This window comes from Elgaria multicarinata, chromosome 1, assembly GCF_023053635.1.
Source record: "Elgaria multicarinata webbii isolate HBS135686 ecotype San Diego chromosome 1, rElgMul1.1.pri, whole genome shotgun sequence".
Classification (NCBI taxonomy): Eukaryota; Metazoa; Chordata; class Lepidosauria; order Squamata; family Anguidae; genus Elgaria; species Elgaria multicarinata.
Window position 1 is genome coordinate 48,609,014 of NC_086171.1, and position 21,876 is coordinate 48,630,889.

At 42.9% G+C, this 21,876-nt stretch overlaps 1 protein-coding gene across 1 annotated transcript in view; it reads right to left on the reverse strand.

The window, feature by feature from the left end:
* Nucleotides 1-5,300, reverse strand: part of DNAJC1 (DnaJ heat shock protein family (Hsp40) member C1) — a 94,844-nt gene extending 89,544 nt beyond the window's left edge. The window contains exon 1 of the mRNA XM_063127716.1: nucleotides 5,112-5,300. Coding sequence (XP_062983786.1) covers nucleotides 5,112-5,276 — 165 coding nt within the window. The 5' untranslated portion in view covers nucleotides 5,277-5,300. The remainder of the gene's footprint in view (nucleotides 1-5,111) is intronic.
* Between the last annotated feature and the right edge of the window lie 16,576 nt (nucleotides 5,301-21,876).

Below are 21,876 nucleotides of genomic sequence, written 5' to 3' on the forward strand. Positions count from 1 at the left end.
ACAATGGGGGATAATGACCTAAAGAAGTTCAAAAACAATGTAGCTAGACAAAATACCTAGTAGGCATTGGTTCTTATGCCCTCTGTCTTTTCATCTTCTTAAAAAAAAATCCAAAGGAGCTGTATTGGGGGTGGGGGTCCAGTGTTGTTTTTTTGTTGAAAAACAGCCTCCCCACATCCCCAAATTTCTGACATGTAGGTGCATTCTAACATTGGTAAAACATGGACCATAATGTATTTATTTTCATTTAAAATTATTTTTAAGCCTCCTTTGAGGGTAAAGACATCTCAATAATATCTACTTATTTTAATAACATATTTAACAGAGGCCTCTGCAGCTAGTGCCATTATCTTTACATTATAGTTAACTTTTGCAAAGTATTAATACAGTTTTAAAAAATTAAACATAGCTTAAATATACAATTTCCACCATAAAAAAGATATCCTGATTTTACTACCACCACAGACAGTAGTAAAGATCTAGGTAAGATCTATTAAGGCTGGGTACTACTTTGTATGTGCCAAAAAGTGGCACTCAGGGTGACTATTTATGCTATTCCAAAATAGCCTTCCCCAAGTGCCCTCCTGATGTGTTGAATTGTAGTTTCTATCATCCCCAGGCACCTATGCTCTGCTCTATTAAATATGCAGCAATAGAATATGTTACGAAGGAGAAATTATTTTACTCTTTCCACAGCTCTATTTTATCTTCCCCATTTTCTCAGCGCTTTCCCATTTTCAACCATGAAGCAACCCTTATTGCAGGGAACCCCAACGCAGCCCCTGTGGGGACCTCCAATGGCATCCACAAAGCTCTTCCCTCCCTGCCCTCTTAAAAAATAGTTTTAAGAAAAAACTTGGGGAAATGTTAGGGCAGTTCGTCTTTCTTTCCCTTTCTAGCCCCTAGCCTTGTTCTTTCTCTCTCCTCTATACATTTGCCTTGCTATTTCTCCCTCACCCCCAACCTCTTGCCCTCCTAGCCTTGCTCTTCTTCTACTTCTTTGCCTTGCTGTTTCCCCTCTCCCTCCCAGCCTCTAACCTCACTATTCCTCCTCTTTAAGTCACTTTTGGCTAGCCAGGCCCACACCACAGCCATTCTGAGTCCAGCCACATCCTCCATAGGAGCCATTTTGTGGTGATGCCCACAGCAGTTTCTCAAATTCCCAAATGTGACCACAGGTCCAAAAAGGTTGGGGACCATTGCTTTATAAGGTAAGAGCCAAGCTCCCTTGAAGACGTGACCACACAACCCCAACATCCACAGTATAGCAGCATCCCATGCTGTACTCACAAGCCCACCCACTTAGGACTAGCTCATAAACTCACCAAATTCATCGTTCTCTAGAGCCCCTAGGGCACCAGGATTGAATGCACCCACTCCATTTCATGTACAACATTGGAAGTGACCCAAGTGGCATGTCCGCCGATGAAAACATGAACCCTTTTATCCATCCCCTTCAAAGAAGTGGGAAAGTGGAGCAGCATTGGGGCATATGTAGGTACTCAGCCGTATAAACTCAAAACAAAGTTATTTTGTATTTAGTAACCTAGACCAAACCTGAATGTAAAATCCGTCCACTCCTTTGAACGTACAGCAGAACTATACCCACCCCAAAGCAACTAACATAACTGGGTCAAAAGAAGTAGTACAATAATGAGGTGTTCAGGCAGTTCTTTGGGGTTGGTAACAAAGAACCTCTATCTTTTCTAACCATAAAAGAAAAGTTATACTTCCAAGTAAGCCACAGGAGGAAAAGGTAGAAGGTTCTAGGATTGCTAATTCTGACTTTTGCAATTGCTTTAAGCTGGGTATAAACTGCTCCTCTCAGAGGATGAAATGATAAAACTTGGACTAAAATGTGTACTAATTTGTAAACTCTAAAGTTGTATATTTCAAATTATTGACTGCCTTGTAATAATTTCCAGTAAAATGCCTGAGCTAATAGTAAGACTGTGAACATTTAAAGGGGGAAAACGAAACACTTGATCAACAGATGGTCCAACCATACCCGGCCCTTCCTAGCTTCTTTTTCTTAATGGTGACAAGGGGCATTCACGAAGAGATAATATTCTTCACAACTGGGGGGTGGGGGTGGGGGGAGAAAAAGATTGAAGAGATAAACTGTATCAGACGTTGGATCCAGACTGTGCTACCTGTTGATGGAAGGTGGAGACCTCATGCTGGATTTGCCCCCATGCTGGATTTGCCCCCTCATACACAACAGCTCACCCCATTCAGAAGGTTCCCCTGACCTCTTTGTAGCATTTCCAGGGGGGCTTGAGGGGGTGCTGCAGCCAGCAGTTTATGCTTAAATCTGTATACAGTCAAAATGGTATTTGCTACTCCTGCTATGCAAGCCGCATAGAAAGAGCATATTGGCTCCTGAAATTCATTCTATTCCCTGAGTGACAAAATATTCCATGCACTGACCTCACAAGGTAGCTTACAAGGCTCTAAAATACAATTATAATTTAAACATTTTAATCACTACTAGATATATATTTAAAATAGCAGTTTAAAATAACTTTTCCCCCAAGTACAATTCAACCAAACACAGACTGGGTTCAGATGATCGCACTGGGGGAATAAGCATTATGGTTTCTTCCCCGGCCCCTGGCATGACCTTTACGCAACCACTATTTGCATACTCCCCCAAAATGCAGTGAAGGTTGGCATATTGTCCGAACCAGGCGTGGGGCGCAGTGGGGGTGAATTCATACCCACCCCACAACCACGACGTGCAGTAGAGGTTCCAGGGTGGGTACAAAGCTACCCCTTGCTATGCCCCACACCAGGTTCACACAACATACCAACAGGTGCTGCATCACCAGGGATTATGGAAATGGTGGTCATGTGCTGGGGCAGGGCCCGCAGACTAGAATAAATGTATCATCAGAGTGCGTTAAAAAAAATAAGTTATGTTTCTGTACCAATCTCCCCGGGAAGGATGTTTTATTTTATTTATTTATTTATTGTATTTTTATACTACCCAATAGCCAGGTGTGCAGCCAATATCAAAAAAGCCCTATCCCTAATATTGGTTAGCATAAAGGACAGTATTAATGGGGGGGGGGGCAGTCAAGATCCAATTATCTCTATGCATGTACCTCAGCAATTCTGTGGGCTTCTACAATTTCCCCATCCAACTACAGCTCCTTATGCTTCAGCAGATGTTTTACAAAGGACAGTCCTCTTAGGAACAGTTTTAGTGACATGAAGGCTGGCTGACACAGAAATCCCAGCAAAAACTTCTTGCATGGGCCTTTGAAACCCAGCCACCATGTCTAAAACCATTTATTTATTTATTGCATTTTCATACCACCCAATAGCAGAAACTAATAATTTTCCTCTTCATTGTATTCACTTCACAGGACTTACTTTGCAAAAATAAGAGTTTATTTTACCAGCATATGTTTTTCTATTTTACTTAAAATAATTTTTAGGCTGCCTTTGAAGATAGAACCCTCTCAAGGTAACAGATATTATATAGTAACATATTCAAAATTGTTGAATCAGTTATTGAAACTTTTTTGAAAAAGTGTCTCATCTAAGAACCAGAGAGATATTTGAGTTCAGTTTGGAATTAAGTATCAAGGTCAACTCTCAGATGTGCAAATTTCAAATTGAAATTGATACTTCACACTTTAAGGAACGTTCCACAAAAGTAGCTCCTGAGGAACTGGGATTCTCAAAAATCAAGACAAATCTGAGCCATCCCGTGGCTGGCTCTACTGAATATCATCCTACATCTCTCTTTAAAAAGAAGCAAATATTAACTCCATTCTAATTTCTATTTTCGAAGAGTTATCAAAATCCTGCTACAATACTATTTCGTTAGCACTATTTCTTAGTACTAAGTTTAACTTTCAGTTTCACCAGCAGCTGCTCACACCCCCAAGCGAGAACGCATGCCGAATTTATTTATTTATATCCAGCTTTTCAATCTAGCAGAATTCACAAGCTGGCTTTCAATCAAAATATACAACACAGCAGTAAGACAACAAATAAAAAAACGCAAACATCAATAAGATCACCACTATAGAATCGTGGCAGCATAGCTCATTGAAAGCCAGAGTGAATAAAAGCGCTTTAACCTAGTGCCAATCCTTCAAAAGAGAGGGCATTCCACAGATGGGGCATCACAATACAAAAAGCTCTTGTCCCAGTTGTCATTTGCCAACCCTCTGAAGGCAGCAGGGACATCTAGTGATAAGCCTCCAAAGATGAGCTCAAGGAATAAGCAGATCCATATGGAAACAGGCAGTCCTTCAAAAATTCAGGATAAAACAGCATAGAAACCAGTAGAAGCACTGCATTCTCCACAAAAGGGCACACATTAAGTTCTCACCCTCACCCCCCCCCCCCAAAAGCAAGCAACTAAGGCTGACATGGTGCAGCAAGGGTGGGTGGGAGAGAGAGAAGGTATTTGCAACGCTGAGGCCTGGATTTGTAACGTTGAGGCCTGGAAGTGAAAGAAAAAGGGAAGTAACCTCCACCAAGAGAGGATTAAGTGAGGAAAGATAGGAACCGTTACGCTTTACCGAAAAAGTAGAAGGAGAACAGCACAACTGACTACATGGGAAAGTTGGGGGCTAAAGAGGCACAGGATCCGAACCCGAATCAAAACACTAAAGCTTAATGAACGAGTCTGGAAGATCAGATGAAATGGTGCAGATCTCAGTATCCAGATTATAAACAGGACGAGAAGAATAGAGCGAGTAACGTGGGGGAGGCAAAAGCGGGGTTGTGTCACCATACCCAGAAACCGGGGTGTGGACCAAGCAAACGAGAAGGAGTAGGAGGTGGAAGAAGTAGCATTGCTGACTTTAAAACAACCACCACCCAACAACTACTTTAAAATCCTTTCCTCATCCACAGGGGTGGGAGGTCTACTCCCTAATCCCAGGTGTGAGGGGGAAACAGCACTCCCCCATCATGGCGTAGAAGTCCATCTGCATATGCACAGAAACCCTCTCGCCTTGGACTACGGTCGTTCCATATGCTCCGGAGAGGAGCCCGGCGATTTCTCACGAGTTCCAGGGCCCAGCCTGAAAAGGAGGCGAAACGAAAGCCAGCCCAGCGTGGAGGGCCACGCGCGCTTCTTTCCTCACCTGCTCAACTCCCAGGAAGACGTAGAAGTTTTGCTGGACCTCTTCTACCAGGTCGAAGAGCTCCAAGTCGCCGCTGTCCCAGGTGAGGCCGGACGGCAAGAGCAGCAAAAGCGCGAGCAGCGGGGGCCAGCGCAGCCCCGCCGAGGGTCGCGAGCATCGGCCCATAGCTGCCAGCTGACACCCCCCCCACCCCCAACCCCGGCTCGGCGCGGAGCTGCAGCAGGACCCGGCAGACGTGGCCGGACAGGACGCTCGCCTCGCAGCGCGCATGCTCCGGCGGCCGCGCCGGTTCCGCTCCGCCCTCTGCGAATCCCACTAGGGAGACCGGGGCCTGAGCCTGGACCAATCGCCGCTTGAGGGCTGCCTTCGTCACGATGCCTAGCAACCACGGGATGCGGTGTGGCTTCTCTGGGAGGCCTGTAAGGAATCTCCCAGCCTGGCCTGGAAAGGGAGGCCAGGCCAGGCTGGGAGGGAGAGGGAAAGGCTGGAGTTCGCATCGGCGCAGCTGCCGGCGTACCTCGCAGTCAGAGCGAGCTGAGAAGCGAGGCCTCCTGCGTTACGAGCCGAACAAAATCCTGCCGCTCCTGCTGGGACAGCCTGTCGCAGTTGCCCAACTGAGTTCACCACCATTACGCACATACATGCACTCACACGCACGTCACTTCCACGAGTTTGTCAGAAATAAATACAAGAAGCGATGCAGTGTCTTTCTTGCACCAATTGATGCAAGAAGAACCCTTCTTCCCACACCATAGTTTCAATTAGGGAAACTATCCCTAATTTACCCATTTTCAGAGGCATAACCTTGTTGCAGCAAAAACAACAAAGAGCCTTGTGGCACCTTAAAGACTAACAATTTTATTATGGCATAGGCTTTCATGGACAGTTTATGCCAGAATAAAGTTGTTAGTCTTTAAGGTACCATAAGACTCCTTTGTTTTTACTGTTGTTTTGTTTTCAGTGACTGAAAACAAGTCCTTTTCCTAATAATTGCTAACACTGGTTTTACCTTTTTCACTGTTAGGGCACCCCTAGCTGATATTTTCAGTGTGATTTTTGCTGTGACCCCCAGGCTCTCTGACCTTGAGGTCACAGTCAATTCTGGCTTTTATCAATGTTCATGTGAAATTAAACAAGAGTGGAGCCCAAGATTACACTTGCTTATTCTAGACTAGTTCTGTAACAATCTGCCACCATCATTTTTTCTCCCTTAACAGTTACTAATAGAGATAACAGACCAGATCAGAAGAGACCTAGAGGCCAACTGCTCTGCTTAATAACTCTGTGCCTGCAAATATCTTTGCTCCTGCTTCTGAGTGTTTATTTTACCTATAATTTTAAACTTATGTATAATACTTGTGTGGCAAGTGGGCTCCATCTTTTTATTGGAAATACTGTATTGATTGTATAATTTGATGATCTCCCCCCCCCCTCTTCTTTCACTGTAACTGGCTAAAACCTACACAGGTTGCCTAATAAATTAGAGATAACCATTGCTGTTCCATACATAGCCGTTGAGGGATAAATTCTCCATGGTCACACATTGTTTTAATTGTTTTTATTATTTTTATTGCTTTAAAAACTTTTCTACTGGTTTTAATTTGTTAACAATTTAATACTTTTTAGCTGTGTATATTTATGTTTACATTGTTCTGATTTTATCTGTATACTGTCTTGAGATCCCAGTGATAGGGAGGGATACAAATGTTTTAATAAATAAATAAATAAATGCTGCTGCTGCTGCACTGAACTTATGAGGAAATATTCTTATTTGTAATTCCTTTCTATAAACATATATTTTAAAATACTTCCAGATATCCAAATGTAACCAAGAATGGACTATGTTGGCTAGTGTTCAGAGCTATAAACTACCTCCTCCTCCTCCTCCTCCTCCTCCAAACTACAAGAATAAAAATAAAACTGGTTTTACTTAAGTCTAAAAATTAATAGACCATATTGTGGCTTATAGACTTCCCCCCCCCTCATCATCAGGAGTGTTGTTATTGATCCATAGGAGTGGGTTGTGGAAAGGAATGTCTCATGATTTCTTGCAAGCTCTGTAAGCAGGAAGTCAGATATATCTGTACAAACAGATTTGTGCTCTCTTTGTTGTATTAAATATCTCATTGAGCTTGTACAGTCTACACCCAGTACCTTAATTACAACCCACTATGAAGTTCTGCAGAGCAAGTGTAACCCCCACAAACTGGTTGGTTTAGCCCAAGCCCCATTAAAATGAATGTAACAGTCTCACAGCTATTTCTTTCTTAGGTTAAAGAAAAGGAGTCACAGAAGGCTGTGAAATTTGACTGGGGAGTGGTTGAGTATATGCTCCTGGAATATTTTGCAGCAAGCAACATAGTGTCTGAATGGGAAACAGGCTAGTGTAAACATAAAGTGGTCATATGTCAGGGCACCACAACCATCACACCCTTCACACCTAATAGTGGTGTTACGATGTTCACTGCAAAACAGGGGACACATGGAAATATGTCTGCCACAAACTTGTATGAAGTAGTTTCCCTTCACCATGGACTTCAGTCTCCTTCCAACCAAAATAAATTTCTGCCTATGTCTGAGGTGTTAATCAAGCTCAAGATGTTTATTCCAGTACAGGTTTGTAAATATATATAAAAGTACACCAGAATTAGTGTTTTGAGTACTTCTTTCTAAATTCTATACTCACTAAAGCAGGGATTGAAAAATAATCTGATATTCAACCTCAAAGTCTTTTTATGTTATTAGATGTTCCTTCTTCTGAAACATCCATGGGAACCACAATTTGGATCAAGAGTGCAGCATAGAAGCAGAATCTAATCTTTTCTTGTCACAGCTCTGATCCAAATCTCCATGTGCTTGTGTTTTCCTCTCCAGGGGGGTGCAATTTGGATTAGGACCATGTCGTGGGTGAAAGGATTATATTCTACCTCCCCCCCCTTACTTCAGCCCTGATCCAAATTGCCCCCCCCCCCCTTTTAGAAGAAGAGTGGCTCCTTGTGCCTTTCCCCAAAACATAATCAGCGTGGAAGATGCAGATAGGATTATAAAAGCCTTACTAAGCATTATGTTCAGACCATCATGATACATATAGTAGAAAGCATAGATTCAATATAGTTTAACAAGGATTAGTTATGCGAGAACTGCACAATACATGATTCTACAACAGCGTCCCCCAACTTGGTGGTCTCCAGATGTTTTTGACTACAACTCCCAGCATTCCTGACTATTGGCCATGCTGGCTAGGAGTTGGCCCAAAACATCTGCAGGGCACCAAGTTGGAGAAGACTGTTTTACAAGATGAATGCAACCTACCAGCCATGTATTCTGGCCTGCCAGGCATTTGGCAATGCCCACCCCCACCCCCGCTCATATTTTTGGAATGGAAACCTTGGTCAGCAGCTGGGTAGTATTTAGATTGGTAGATTACAAGATGTGCAGGCCTGAACTATCCCATAACACCCTCTAACGTCACACAAAATCTCATAAACCTTGAGCCACATTGCTGGTTACTAAAGGAGTAATGACAAAACATTTAATTATGAATTCCATTGTCCACTAGCAGCCTATATAAAATGAATGACAAAAGTAGCTTACTTTTTTTTTTTATGAGAACTTTTGGGTACAAATTGTTTTAGCGATGTTGGCACCTGTTGAAAACAGGCACTTCCTGATTAAGACAAGAGATTGTGGAATCAGATCCCTGAGGGATGCATGGGCAGTTACTTTGTCAAGGAACCTCTGAACATTCTTGATCATGTTCTAGGGCACACACAGTTCATATACATTACCACCCAGGTTAGTTTGGGTTAATCATTGCTCCAAGAGAAGAGAACACAACTATTGTACTAGCAGTGTCAGAAGCTGCCTGGGCCACATGGGTGTTGTTACAGAGACACAAGGCTTGTGCCCCAAAACTTCTGAGCTGTGCCAATGGAATCACCTGCCTTAATACAAGCCTGTCTCTTTCCTCTGAGCCCAACATTCTTGAGCGACTAGGGCTCATCTACACCGAGCAGGATATTGCACTATGAAAGTGGTATGAAAGCGGTATATAAAAGGCAGGAGCCACACTATTGCTTTATACGGGTATTGAAGTGCACTGACAACTGTTGGGGGGCGTAGACATACCATATACCACTGTCATGGTCTTATATCTTGCTTGGTGTAGATGTGCCATGGCCCCAACAGTTGTCAGTGCACTTCAATACCACCATAAAGCAGTAGTGTGCTTGGTGTAGATGAACCCTAGCAGACCTTAAGACTCACTCCCTTGGCAAACCAATAGCAAATGTAGTATGGTGGTAGAAGCCTTTTAAACTATAAGAGGCACTGTCAGCTCTCATTCCAGAGTCTGCTAATTGTTTTTTCTTTCTCTTTCTCTCCCCTTCTACTGCTAGGAGCTTGCTAGCAATGAAAATTTGAAGAGGGAAGGTGAAGTGCAGAAAGAGCTCCTTATGAAGTACTTGTATTTCATACAGCATCTGATTTTACTGCCCTGAACTGGAACTTTTGACTTCTATAGAAGTTCAATAGCTTCAGCACACATCAACAAATTCCCCATCCCCTCCATCTTTAGCTTCTCCCACACAGTTGCAGACCACATAAAACTATGTGACATTCCATGAAGTGCTAAGGAGCCTGCATGCAGAGTACCTCATGGTCCTGCCATAGGAACATAGGAAACTGCTTTATACTGAGTCAGTCAATTGGTCCATCTAGTTCAGTTGGAAGGGGCCTATAAGGCCATTGAGTCCAACCCCTTGCTCAATTCAGGAACCCACTTTAAAGCACACCTGTCAGATGACTGTCAAGCTGCATCTTGAATTTCTCTAGTGTGGGAGAGCCCACTATATCCCTAGGTAATTGGTTCCATTGTCGTACTGCTCTAACAGTCAGGAAGTTTTTCCTGATGTCCAGATGGACTCTGGCTTCCTGTAACTAGAGCCCATTATTCTGTCCCCTGCATTCTGGAATGATTAAGAAGAGATCCTGGCCCTCCTCTTTGTGTGAACCTTTCAAGTATTTGAAGAGTGCTATCATGTGTCCCCTCAGTCTTCTCTTCTCCAGGCTAAACATGCCAGTTCTTTCAGTCTCTCTTCAAAGGGCTTTGTTTCCAGACCCCTGATCATCCTCATTGCCCTCCTCTGACCCTCCTCCAGCATGTTTCTTGAAATGTAGTGCCCAGAACTGGACACAGTACTCAAGATGAGGCCTAACCATTGCCAAATAGAGGGGAACCAGTACCTTGTGTGAAGCTATACTTCTATTAATGCATCCCAAAATAGCATTAATATTGTCAAGTTAATTTGGGTAAAATGGTTTGAGCATCACATTTGCTATTTAGGAACATAAGAAGCTGCCTTATACTGAGTAAGAGGATTGGTCCTTCTAGCCCAGTATGTTGTCTCTGACTGGCAGCAGCTCTGCAGTGTTTCAGGGAGGTGTTTTACCTGCACTACCTGGACATATAGAAGATCGAACCTGCAACATGCAAACCATGCACTCTACCACAGAGCTATGGCCCTTCACCAATGGGGCTTTTAAATGGGTTTTACTGTTAAAAATAAAGCAAGAAAAACTCCTCAGCAACCTTACCTCATAAAATTAATTAAGGTATGTAGTACCCTCACATATTTCTTTGAAGTGCTACCCCTTTGAAATTAGTGACTTGGAGAATTCTTTCCCTCTCCTCTCCATTTTTAATCACAATTCTTCAGTTTTCTCTTCTTCCCTCCCCTATGTTGGACTTCCTTTCTCTTCTTCATTCTATCCAGACCACGTCCTGGAATTCACAAGAGGAGAGGATGGTGGCCAAGAGAACTTCTGATGTGTATTTGACTTTATACAAACAGACAAGAGAATCCAAGTCTTTGGGCAAAGTGGGTTTGCATGGTGGCAGAGGAAGGAATCTGGAGCTATTTTGTTTGTCAGTTGCATTATCCAGCAATGAAATAAGCTTTAATGAAAATATGAGGGGTGTGTGGGTGTGGGTGTATACTGTTAACTTATACAATCCTACACATGTCTACTCAGGCCTTAGCTAGACCTAAGGTTTATCCCGAGGTCGTCCCTGCCTGCTCCCAGGATCCCCTGTGTGTCATTTACATGAACAGGGATGACCCCGGGACAATCCTGGGATAAACCTTAGGTCTAGCTAAGGCCTCAGACATACCGGTAAGTCCCATTATGTTCATTATGGGTTTGCTCCCAGGAAAGTGTACCCAGGTCTGCAGCCCTAGTTACTGAATGCTTCTTGCCCTATCCTCTGCATGTTTATTGAATAATAAGTCCTGTGTGGTGAGTGTAATACTGCAAGCTTAATGAACTGCCCACCTCATTCCACTCCACTGAGTTGGCTACACTTTCAGTCCAATCCTATCCAGATTTTGTCATTTTTGTTTTTCCTTATTTTATGGACTCTAGCTTCAGTGGTGAATGAAAGGGACTTGGTATATGCTCAGAGCTACTTTCTCCATAACTTGAAAAGAGACTTCTTGGCTGAATCCTTGTGAAGTCTTGGCACAACTTAAGTTATGGGGGGAGGACACAAGGAGAGCTTGCATAAAACAAGGAGGAGATATCATTGTAAGACAAAACCAAAGCATCTGTTTTCATGCAGAGTTGCTGGAGGATAGGAAAATGTTGAAGGCAAAAATGATGTATACCAGTTGGTTGTATTTTTCTTGCAACAGGTGTGATCAGTGCTTAATCTCTGAAATGGAAATGATTAGGCTTTAATCTGTGTGAGATAGATTTCATCACTATGAAATGTGTGGGGGAATGGGAGGCTGTAATTCCTCAGTGATGAGAGAACAACATTCAGCATATGCTCAGAAACACTCTTCATTTTACTGTTATTTTTGCTAATCTTAGTGTGTAATTTAAATAAATTCTAGCAATGTCTCTACATGGCTGCCCTCCAATCTAGCCACTAGCCCTCCTGGACAGGAAGGGCTATAAAAGGCTTCCTGTTTAGTCTGAGACCTTGCTTGAGAAATGGGCTTTTCCTGGCTCTGGGGTGTTTCCATGTGTGTCTCTACTTTGGCTCCCTGGGTCCACTCTGCCAGCTGCCTATAATTGAAACTTGACAGGGAGGCTGTGTTCATGGCACTGGGTTGGTGCTGCCTCCCTCCTCAAACCCACGTTTTCGCTTTCCCAAGGCAGTGGCAGGTGATCCCAACACCAAGGAGGGAGCGTGGGGTTCCTGAATGGCCGTCCGGGTCCCATGGAAGCGGTTGACCTGAGTATCAGGAAAGTTTGCCCACAGTCTCATTACTGATTGTTTAATAAAGGAACCCCAGATAAATTCCCAAGGAAGTTCAGAGTTCCCCAGAACATAGTTTGAAAACAACTGTTCTAGACCACAGTCTATATATACCCTGAAGTACTGTTTGAAGTCTATGTCACCTTAGCAATAGGACACAGCTGCAAGGACACTTGAGCCCATCTTTGAAAGTGGTAGGACTTAGGTTTTGAGTCTGCTGGGTTTTATTTCTTTTCCGAAAAAGATAAGTAAGACATATTTTTCTATTAATTGTAAATAATTAATTGAAAATCAATTCACGCTGGAGAGCCAATGTGTTATAGTGGTTAGAGTGTTGGACAGGGACTCAGGAGACCTGGGTTCTAGTCCCTACATGGCCATGAAGTTCATTTGGATGACTTTGGGCCAGTCACTGACTCACAGCTGAACCTACATAACAGTGTTGTTGTGGGGGATAAAATGGAAATGAGGAGGATTATGGAGGCCAACATAGGCTCTTTGGAGAAAAGGTAGGATATAAATGTAGCAAATACATAAATTAATAAATAATATATTTGTCTATGAAGCACCCAGATTTGCATTCTACCAAACATAGCCAATATGATTCATACATTCTGTACTACTACATCAAAAGCCCTTTAGTTCTACTCATTTCATTTAACTAGAGTATTCATTGATTGTTTTCATATATTTTCTGCTTTTAAAATAATATTTATGCCAGTTATCAGGCCTTAAATTTAACAAATATGTTCATGTAGGCTTCACAGATATTTTTTCCCAATACCATCCGACCACAAGGGGGCAAGGAGAAATTTCTCCCAGCCAATCTCAGCCGCACAACAGAGTTATTATCTAAAATTTTGTATCTTGCCATTAAGATGAAGTATGTAGTGAATCACAATGCTCAAAAGAGGAGGCTTTGTTACACTAACAATATTTCTGCAATACTACAGTAGTGTGTGTTTGATATTATTTTATTTTATTGTGAGTTGCCCTGGGAAGTTTGGCAAACTGTTGGGTGGACTGTAGGTGACCATACTTACTAGCAGGAAACCTCATTGAACACATTAGGAATTTCTTTGGTGTAAATATACGTAGGACTGCCCTGTAAGTTTTGTCATGGACCAGAGAAAGAAGCTGTGGTTCTCTAGCCATTATGCTAGCATTATCTCAGTGAAGCTTAGTGTGTTATTTCAGAACAGTTTGAACAATAAAAGGCAATTAGAAAACCATAAAAATAAAGGGGATCAGTACAAGAAAATTCTGCATCTGGAAATCATATTTCTAATTTTTGGTTGATCACAAGAAGCATTATCAAAGAAATGATGCTTCAAAGAAAAACATCTAATTGTAGGGCATTTGATACAAGTTAAAGGCCTCTGAAATAGTAAAGGTGGGAGGATTGGTACCTCCCATGACTCTTTTTTCTTTTCTACCCCTATTCATTTGAATCACCTTAGCTCTGATCTTATTCAATGTTTCACTGATGGATGACCTGTTTTGGAGATAACATCAGCGAGGGTGACCCTATGGAAAGGAGGACAGGGCTCCTGTACCTTTAGCAGTTGTATTGAAAAGGGAATTTCAGCAGGTGTCATTTGTATGCATGCAGCACCTAGTGTGACCAGAGGGCAGGGCTCCTGCAGCTTTAACTGTTGTAATGAAGAGGGGATTTCAGCAGGTGCTGCATGCATACAAATGACACCTGTTGAAATTCCCTTTTTCTATACAACTGTTAAAGATACAGGAGCCCTGTCCGCCTTTCCAAATGGTCACTCTAACACTGGCTAAACTATAATTTAGCATTACATGCACGGCCTTGCTCCCCCTCCCGTCTCTTCCCCAGCACCATGTACATTGATGGTGCTATATAAATAAATAATAATAATAATAATAATGATATGACTGTGAGGAGATTGGAAGCATCAGCCTTCATTTTAATCTAATCACAGGCCTGGTTCAGACAACGCGCTAAACCATGCTGTTTAACCGCAAAATGATTAATGGAATGCATTAAGGTTAATGCAGTCCCTAAACCATTTTGTGGTTAAGCAGCATGGTTTAGCATGTTGTCTGAACCAGGCCACAGTTAGTTTCATCTGAACTGGGAACTGTGGTTAGTTTTAACTATGGTTTATCTGAAAAAGCCAGGATCAGAAACCGTGGTTTGATCTTGGCTTGTTTGGACAGCAATAACAATTTGTTCCAGTTTGGATGAAACAACAAATTGTGGTTAGTTCAACTGGGAACAGATGCTTCAAATCTCCTTGCAACCTTAGCAGATGCTGGTGCTTAAGCACTAAACTATGGTTTAGTGTTCTGTCTGAAAACAGCAATTGCTTTTCACCTCCTCCCCACCAAATTGATTACCTGCTTTCTGTTTCCTTGATAAGTACAACACATGAGAAGGAGAGATCATTGGAACTCTGCTATTATGGTGGGAAGGATCCTGATCTTGGAAGAATTTATAGCCTGAAAGGTGGTGTAATAATAAAATAAACAAACATTGGTTTGTATCCAGTGGTGTTGTTCCAACAGTGGAAATGAACTAGTGGCAGAACAGTTTTTCACTTCCCCCTGCAGCCTTCTGTATGCCCCCCCCAATCTGCTCTGCAGTGTTAGTGGACCCTCTGGGGCAGATTTGGGGTGCACGGGGGCGGGGGAAGATAGGTAGGTTGTTATGATAAATTATTCCATTGACAATAATTGCTGAGAACATCCCTTTCCCTGCCCGTGCATCAAAGCAAGGCAAAAGCTATGCCATACAAAATATCAGTACATATTGCTAACGTCGCACTTGTCACAAAGCACATATTTTGTTGCCAAAGCAAGTTGTACTATGACTGGCATATGGTGTGACAGAAGGATCAATAGCTCAGTGTCAGGAATTGGATAAAATAATTCAGCTTGGCTATTGCCATGATAGACCTTTTAGATTCAAATTAAGTGACCCATTTACGAGTTAATGTTGACAACATCCAAATCTGAGTCAGCTAGTAAAAATAATTTGTTTCTCAGGTCAAACTTTTATTATAAAAACTCATTTTTAGGTCACATTATGGAAGTCTATAATAAAATAATTAGAAACGAACATTTCTGAAGAATTTCCTGGACAGGAAACTGGTGATTGCTATGGGAATACGTACACTGTAAATATTTTGCTACATTGTTTTCTATAAATGTTCTTACAACCTATTGTTTTCCCAGTGAAGATTCTGATCTGATCAAAATAATTAATGGCTACATTTACTTAGTTGTCTCACTGTTAGTTTTTGTTTTTTGTTTTGAGAAAACAAAATAGAGGCTTTTTAAAAAGTGTGTGTCCGGGGTTGGTGGGTTACTACTGTGTTTCCTATTCAGAAGAATCAAATCCCACGACCACCTTGAGAATTAGGTGGCAAATTCAGATTTGCCCTGTGCCATCATGAGATAGCCCTGAGATCTCGGTTTATACTTCGCTTTGCTCAAAGGTGCAATCCTAAGCATGTTTAGACAGAAAAATGTCCTGCAACTCCCAGCATTCTCCAGCCAGCATAGGGTTGCGTCCAAAGTGAATTTTTTATCTCCTTTCCTGTTGGGGAAGATGATGGGTGGAGGCAATCCTTGGCAACGGCAGCTTCAAGGCACTCCAGGTGCCATGAGGCAGAAGCTTCCTGCTGAACTGGCTTCCCATGCCCCCATCCTTCTCTGCAGAGTGAGCATTTTGGGAGGGGGAAGGGCCTTAACTGGACAATTAGCAGGCCAAATGGTGAGTTCTAGCAAGCCAGATCTGGCCCATAGGCCAGGGGGCTACCTACACGCACCGAAAGCCCCGGAGTGGCTACACTGTGACACTGCATCAATTATATGACGCAGCAGCCACCTCAATGCCATCGTGGGGTTTTCCTGCGAAACGCCAAAGAAACAAAGTCGGGGACTTACCCCAACTTTTTTCTCTAGAGCAAGGTGAGTACGGCATATCCCCTGTCTAGAACCATGGCTGAGGTGTGGCTGGGTGGATGGCGACCCCTGATTGGTTGCTGTCCACCCGGACAGAGGACAGGGGTTAGGCCTGGTGCAGGAAACCCTGTGCTTTTGTTGTGGTGTCAGGATTAGCTGCCCCAGCCCCGCAGCAAAAGCATGGGGTTTCAGCTCATCGTGGCAGCAATCCAATGCCTTACAGACAGCCCCCTGGAGATGCTGAGGACTGCGCACGGACCCTACTGCGCATGCTCTCGCACCAACTGCTACAGCCCTTCCTCAGAGTTCCTCTGCAGAGTTCAGAAAGTACACATGTTGTTTCAAGGGGAACTACTGATATCTCTGTGGCAGTTCTCAGTGAGTTTCCTGTCTTTCATTAGGCTTTCCCTAGCAAATAGGGTTGCTAGCTGGAAATTGGAAATTCTGGTACCTTGTCAGGTCCTTGGCCAGACACCAGAGTGTATTTGCCAGGAGCAAAATCCAGCAGTTTGGGGTAGATCCAGGGCTAAGAAGCAGTAAAAATCTATCCACCTGTTAGGGATAAGAGAGTAGGACACCCAATCCCAAAGCAATATTACCAGTGCTGGCAGTAGGGTTTGAAGAGACCTTGGGCAAGATATGCTTAATGGGCCTTCTCCCATAGTCTACCTTTTCACTGCCACTATCACCAGTTCCTCCTCCTCCTCCTCCTCCTCCTCCTCGCTACCATTTGATTGTTTGCCAGGGAGAGAGCCAGTGGGGAAGCAGACGGTGGCATTTATGTTCCTCCTCCTAACCACCACTATTGCAATGGTGAAGAGGGATAGGCCCCTGCTGGAGTGTGGGCCCTTGGCAATTGCCCTTGATGCCTGCTCTGAATACAACTCCCTCCAAACCAGCCAACGTGCAAAGTGCAAAAAGCAGACTTAAAGCTCCATCCGACAAGCGTTTTATTGCACGCTTATTACTGGGCACTCGCGGAGTTTGCTCAGGTCCCTCACATGACGTCTGCCTCCTGCGCGCCTTCTGCCCCTTCTGCCCTTCCTTGTGCGACAAAAAAAAAAAAACCTTCATTAAGTCCGATATTTTATTAAACTCAGAATCACTACTCTCTCCTGCTGTGTGCAGGAAAAGCAGCGCCATTAGAACAGCAGACTCAATGGGCTTCGTGCACATTCGGTACTTCCTCTTTTCAAAAGAGGAAGTAACTGAGAAATGAAAACACGGGCGGAGAAGCAAAGATAGGGAGCATGTTAACCCCCGATGTGATGGAGCTTTTACTTTGACAATTATGAAAATTCTTCCAAGTGGAAAGTCAACTGTACCCATGCACACAGGCACACACACGCATGCACGCACGCACGCACGCACGCACGCACACACACTTTGCTGTGAGCTTGACAGGTTCTGAAATTAATGGCTCTGCTCTCTCAAGCATGATTCTTTCCATTTTAACCTTCCTTAATGGAGCTTATACAGACCACAGGGAAATGGTATCATATAGATCTGCATGTACACCTTGATCCCTCTTGTCCATAACTACATTACCTTTGAAACCCTAAATGTAGACGTGGGATAGAAAGAGCATGGATGAAAGATGGCTTCCTGATTTAGTAATCCCATCTCATTTCCTCCTTCTGGAGCACAGGAAACCTCCTTTAAGAAATAAAATGAAACAAAATAAAACAACTGCAGCATTGTGAGAAGGAAAAAGAAATCCGAGAAAATTGCTGCCCTTTCCTCCAAAACTGGTGTTTATTTAATTGCCTGATGTTCCTGCTAAATTTCTGGCAGTCAGGAAAGCAATATATGCAAATATTAACCTTGTGTGACTTGGAGAATAACAAATTTAGCCATTCAACAGCAGGATCCTACAGTGGAAGAAGAGGATTTTATATCACCTGAAGTTGGTGGGGTGGGGTGGGGTGGGGTGGGGTGGGGGAGCAGGCTCATGGAGATGCCCTGCTTACATTTACAGCAGAATGTCTAAAAGAGATTAAGCACATATAAATGTTTATATTGTATTTTATCTATACTTTATTGTGCCGTATTTTATTGTTTTAATTGTCGAGACCCTCCCAGAGTGCTTCATCTATTGGGCAGCATAAAAATGCAATAAATAAATAAATAAATAAATAAACTGCATGTGCATAGACTTTGTCCATGGAATTCCCGCCCCTGCCATTCAATAGTCCAGAAACACACACACAAGGAGCTCCGTGAAGCTTCTACACATTGAGGCTCTTTCAGACTTTGTGCCAAATGTGCATATGGAACAGGGCCAGTGCCTGTGAACATTCGTGATTCCACTCCCTCCTGTATTTTGCATTTAAATAAATGTCTGAAAAAAGCGATTATCAGCTATTTTCTCAGGAATTCCACTCCACGACTTCTTGTGGAAAATAATGGGAAAGTGATAAATTTATTCCCTTCTACTCCAAACTGCTTACATTAGCCTTCTCAAATCTGGTGGTCTCCGTAGGCTCGGCGTTCAACTCCCATCAGCCCCAGTCAGTATAACCAATGGTCAGGAATGCTGAGAGTTGTAGTCCAAGACTTCTGGAGAGCATCAGGTTGGAGAAGGCTGTGATACATAGTATGGAAGGAGGGAGAGATGACCAGACTAAACAACAGGCAAGCACAGGGGATTGGATGGAGGGGGATTTGACCTGGCCTGCTAATCTCGTCCAAGTAGTCCACCGTGAAAGCTAGTTGCTGACCAGCTGGTTTGAATAATTAGAAGAATGAAATAAATGTAGTTTGACCAGAGTCCAAATGTAATAAGGTTGTAAACCAAGATCCATGGAAATGACTGCACTGGGAAGAACCTAGTCTCTGAGGGACATTTTCTCACTCAGAATGGTAATGGTCTTTATAATGTGCTCCACACTTTCCACTTAATCTTTTGTGTGTGTCACTATTCTACTTTTCATGGGCTCAAGCTGCATGTTGCTTCCTGATAATGCTCATCAAATGCATTAGCAGAGAGACACTCATGTTCCCTTCCTCCCGTAAGGGGCTTATTCTGTCTACGTCACACTGCTTTGTCTCATGCTATCTTTCATACAAAAGCTGGGAATTGCCCTTCACAAAACAAGACATCTAGATCAGCCTTCCCCAACCCGGTTCCCTTCAAATGTGTTGGACTACAACTCCCAGCATCCCCGGTTGCAGCCCAACACATCTGGAGGGAGCCAGGTTGGGGAAGGCTGATGGAGATGGATTAATTTTTTGAACTGAAGTCACTACTCTCGTAGGGCTATTTAGGCCTGATTTGAACCCGAAAGTTGGCTGAATGACAGCTACATTTTGTGCACGGCAATGTTCACTGACTTGCTTTCCTTTCTTTTACAAAATAAATCTTGGTTTCAGCTGAAGGCTATGACACTAAAGATGCCTATCTTCATTTCGCTAAGGCCTAGACCTTCTAACTGTGCAAACGTTATTCTCATAGCTGGTTATATAACCCTTTTGCAGGGATATGACCCAAGTGCCAAAATTGTCTGTGGACTTATTTAAACACACACTGGCTAAGTATGTTGATGGCTATGGTCCCATAAGAACCACTGTACCTTATGAGAAACAGGAAAATGTTTATGAACTCCATTTCACCCTTAGCACCACTTTGCCACAGAGTAGAGAAGTTGTAGTTATATTGTAGATAGGGTGGCCATGTGACCCGCATTACAGAGGACACTCTCTGTTTGAATGGTGTTTTCTACCATCCAGTGGAAGTCCATTTAATGTGCACTTGTTATTCCCTACTCATTGTTGTTTACAGGTTCTTTAGATGATGTTGTGATCCTCCAGTTTCAGTTTTTGTCTAACCAGAACTTTCAGCGAGGTGTTCCCCCCCCCTTTTTTCCTTTAGAGCAGGGAAAATGCAGCATTTAATTATAAAAGTGAAAGAGAGCACAATTTTGCTTGTGTATCTGTGCTATTCCACTATAGCACAGTGCCACCTGGAGGTTATGAAGCAGAAAAACAGGAAAGGAAATGCTCCTTGTGTATTGCTCAAATCTCAATTCTGGACAAAACTGAAAGTAGATGCAGTGGATTAACAGCTGATTAACAGCCTCATGTAAAAAAGCTCAGACTGATGATTTCTAAATATCCTTTTATACATATAAATTAGTATGTAAAATGTTTAGGCACATCACTGTCTTTGTTTGGTCTCTTTCTTGATGATGCATAAGTGGCCACCTTACTTAATGTTGGTATAGCCAGCATTAAGCAGCGAACCAGCTGAGCATTTTTTCAGGATGATTGAGCAGTATTGAGATATGATAGAGGTGTACAAAATTATGCATGGAATGGAGAATGTTGATAGGGAGACATTTTTCTCCCTCTCTCAAAATACTAGAACCCAGGGTCATCCCAAAAAGCTGATTGGTGGGAGATCCAGGACAAATATAAGGAAGTACTTTTTCACACAGCGCATAGCTAATTTATGGAACTCACTACCACAATTTGGATGGCTTTAAAAGGGGGTTGGATAAATTGCTGGAGGCGAAGGCTATCCATGGCTATTAGCCCTGATGGGTGTGTGCTTTCTCCAGTATTTGAGGCAGTAAGCCTTTGTGCTCCATTTGCTGGGGAACATGGGTGGGGGTTGTTGCATTATGTCCTGCTTGTTCATCCCTGGCTGATGGCTGGTTGGCCACTGTCTGAACAGAGTGCTGGACTCGATGGACCCTTGGTCTGATCCAGCAGGGCTCTTCTTATGGTCTTATTTTCTTATTTGTTTGTTATTTCGACAGCCTCTGTGGTATAGTCATTATGGTATTGGACTAAGACTGGGGAGACCCACATTCAAATCCATCAGATGTGCAGCACAATGGGTGACCTCTGAACAATCACTCGCTCTCAGCCTAACCTACCTCACAAGGTTGTTGGGGGGATAAAATAGTGGGGGCGTACAGGGAATTAGAAGCTTCTTGGGGGAAAAGGTGGGATATAAATGTAATAAAATTACATGTTTGTTTCACGACTTTCAAATCATGAGGTTCCACAAGGCAGCTATCAAACTAAAAACATATTGTATAATCAAAACAGCAATACAGCAAGTTGAGACACTAAATAATGCCCCCAGCAAAACCAAAAACAAATAGCAGTATTGTGCAGCATTTTAACTAGTTCTCTGAAAAATCAATGGGTTTTTTTTTTTTGGTTTTTTGTTGTTGTTGCCTAAAGGCAACCATGGATGGGGCCAAATGCAGAGCAAGTCTTCTAATGAGAACACAGGCTCTTTCAAATGGGAGAAGGCAGTCTCTAGAGAGACAGCACGGTGTAGTAGCTAGAGCAGCCTTTCCCAACCTGGTGCCCTCCATATGTTTTGAACTTCAACTCTCTTGTGACACAGCCAGAATGTCTCTACTTCCCTTGCTCGGCTTCGTCCATTCTCTTCTGCTGCCCCTTACGCCTGGAATGCTCTCCCAGAACATCTGAGATCTACAAGTTCAATCTCAGCTTTTAAAGCTCAGCTAAAAACTTTTCTTTTCCCTAAAGCTTTTAAAACTTGATGTTACTCGGACTTTAGACTGTTAGTTATACTGTTAGTTT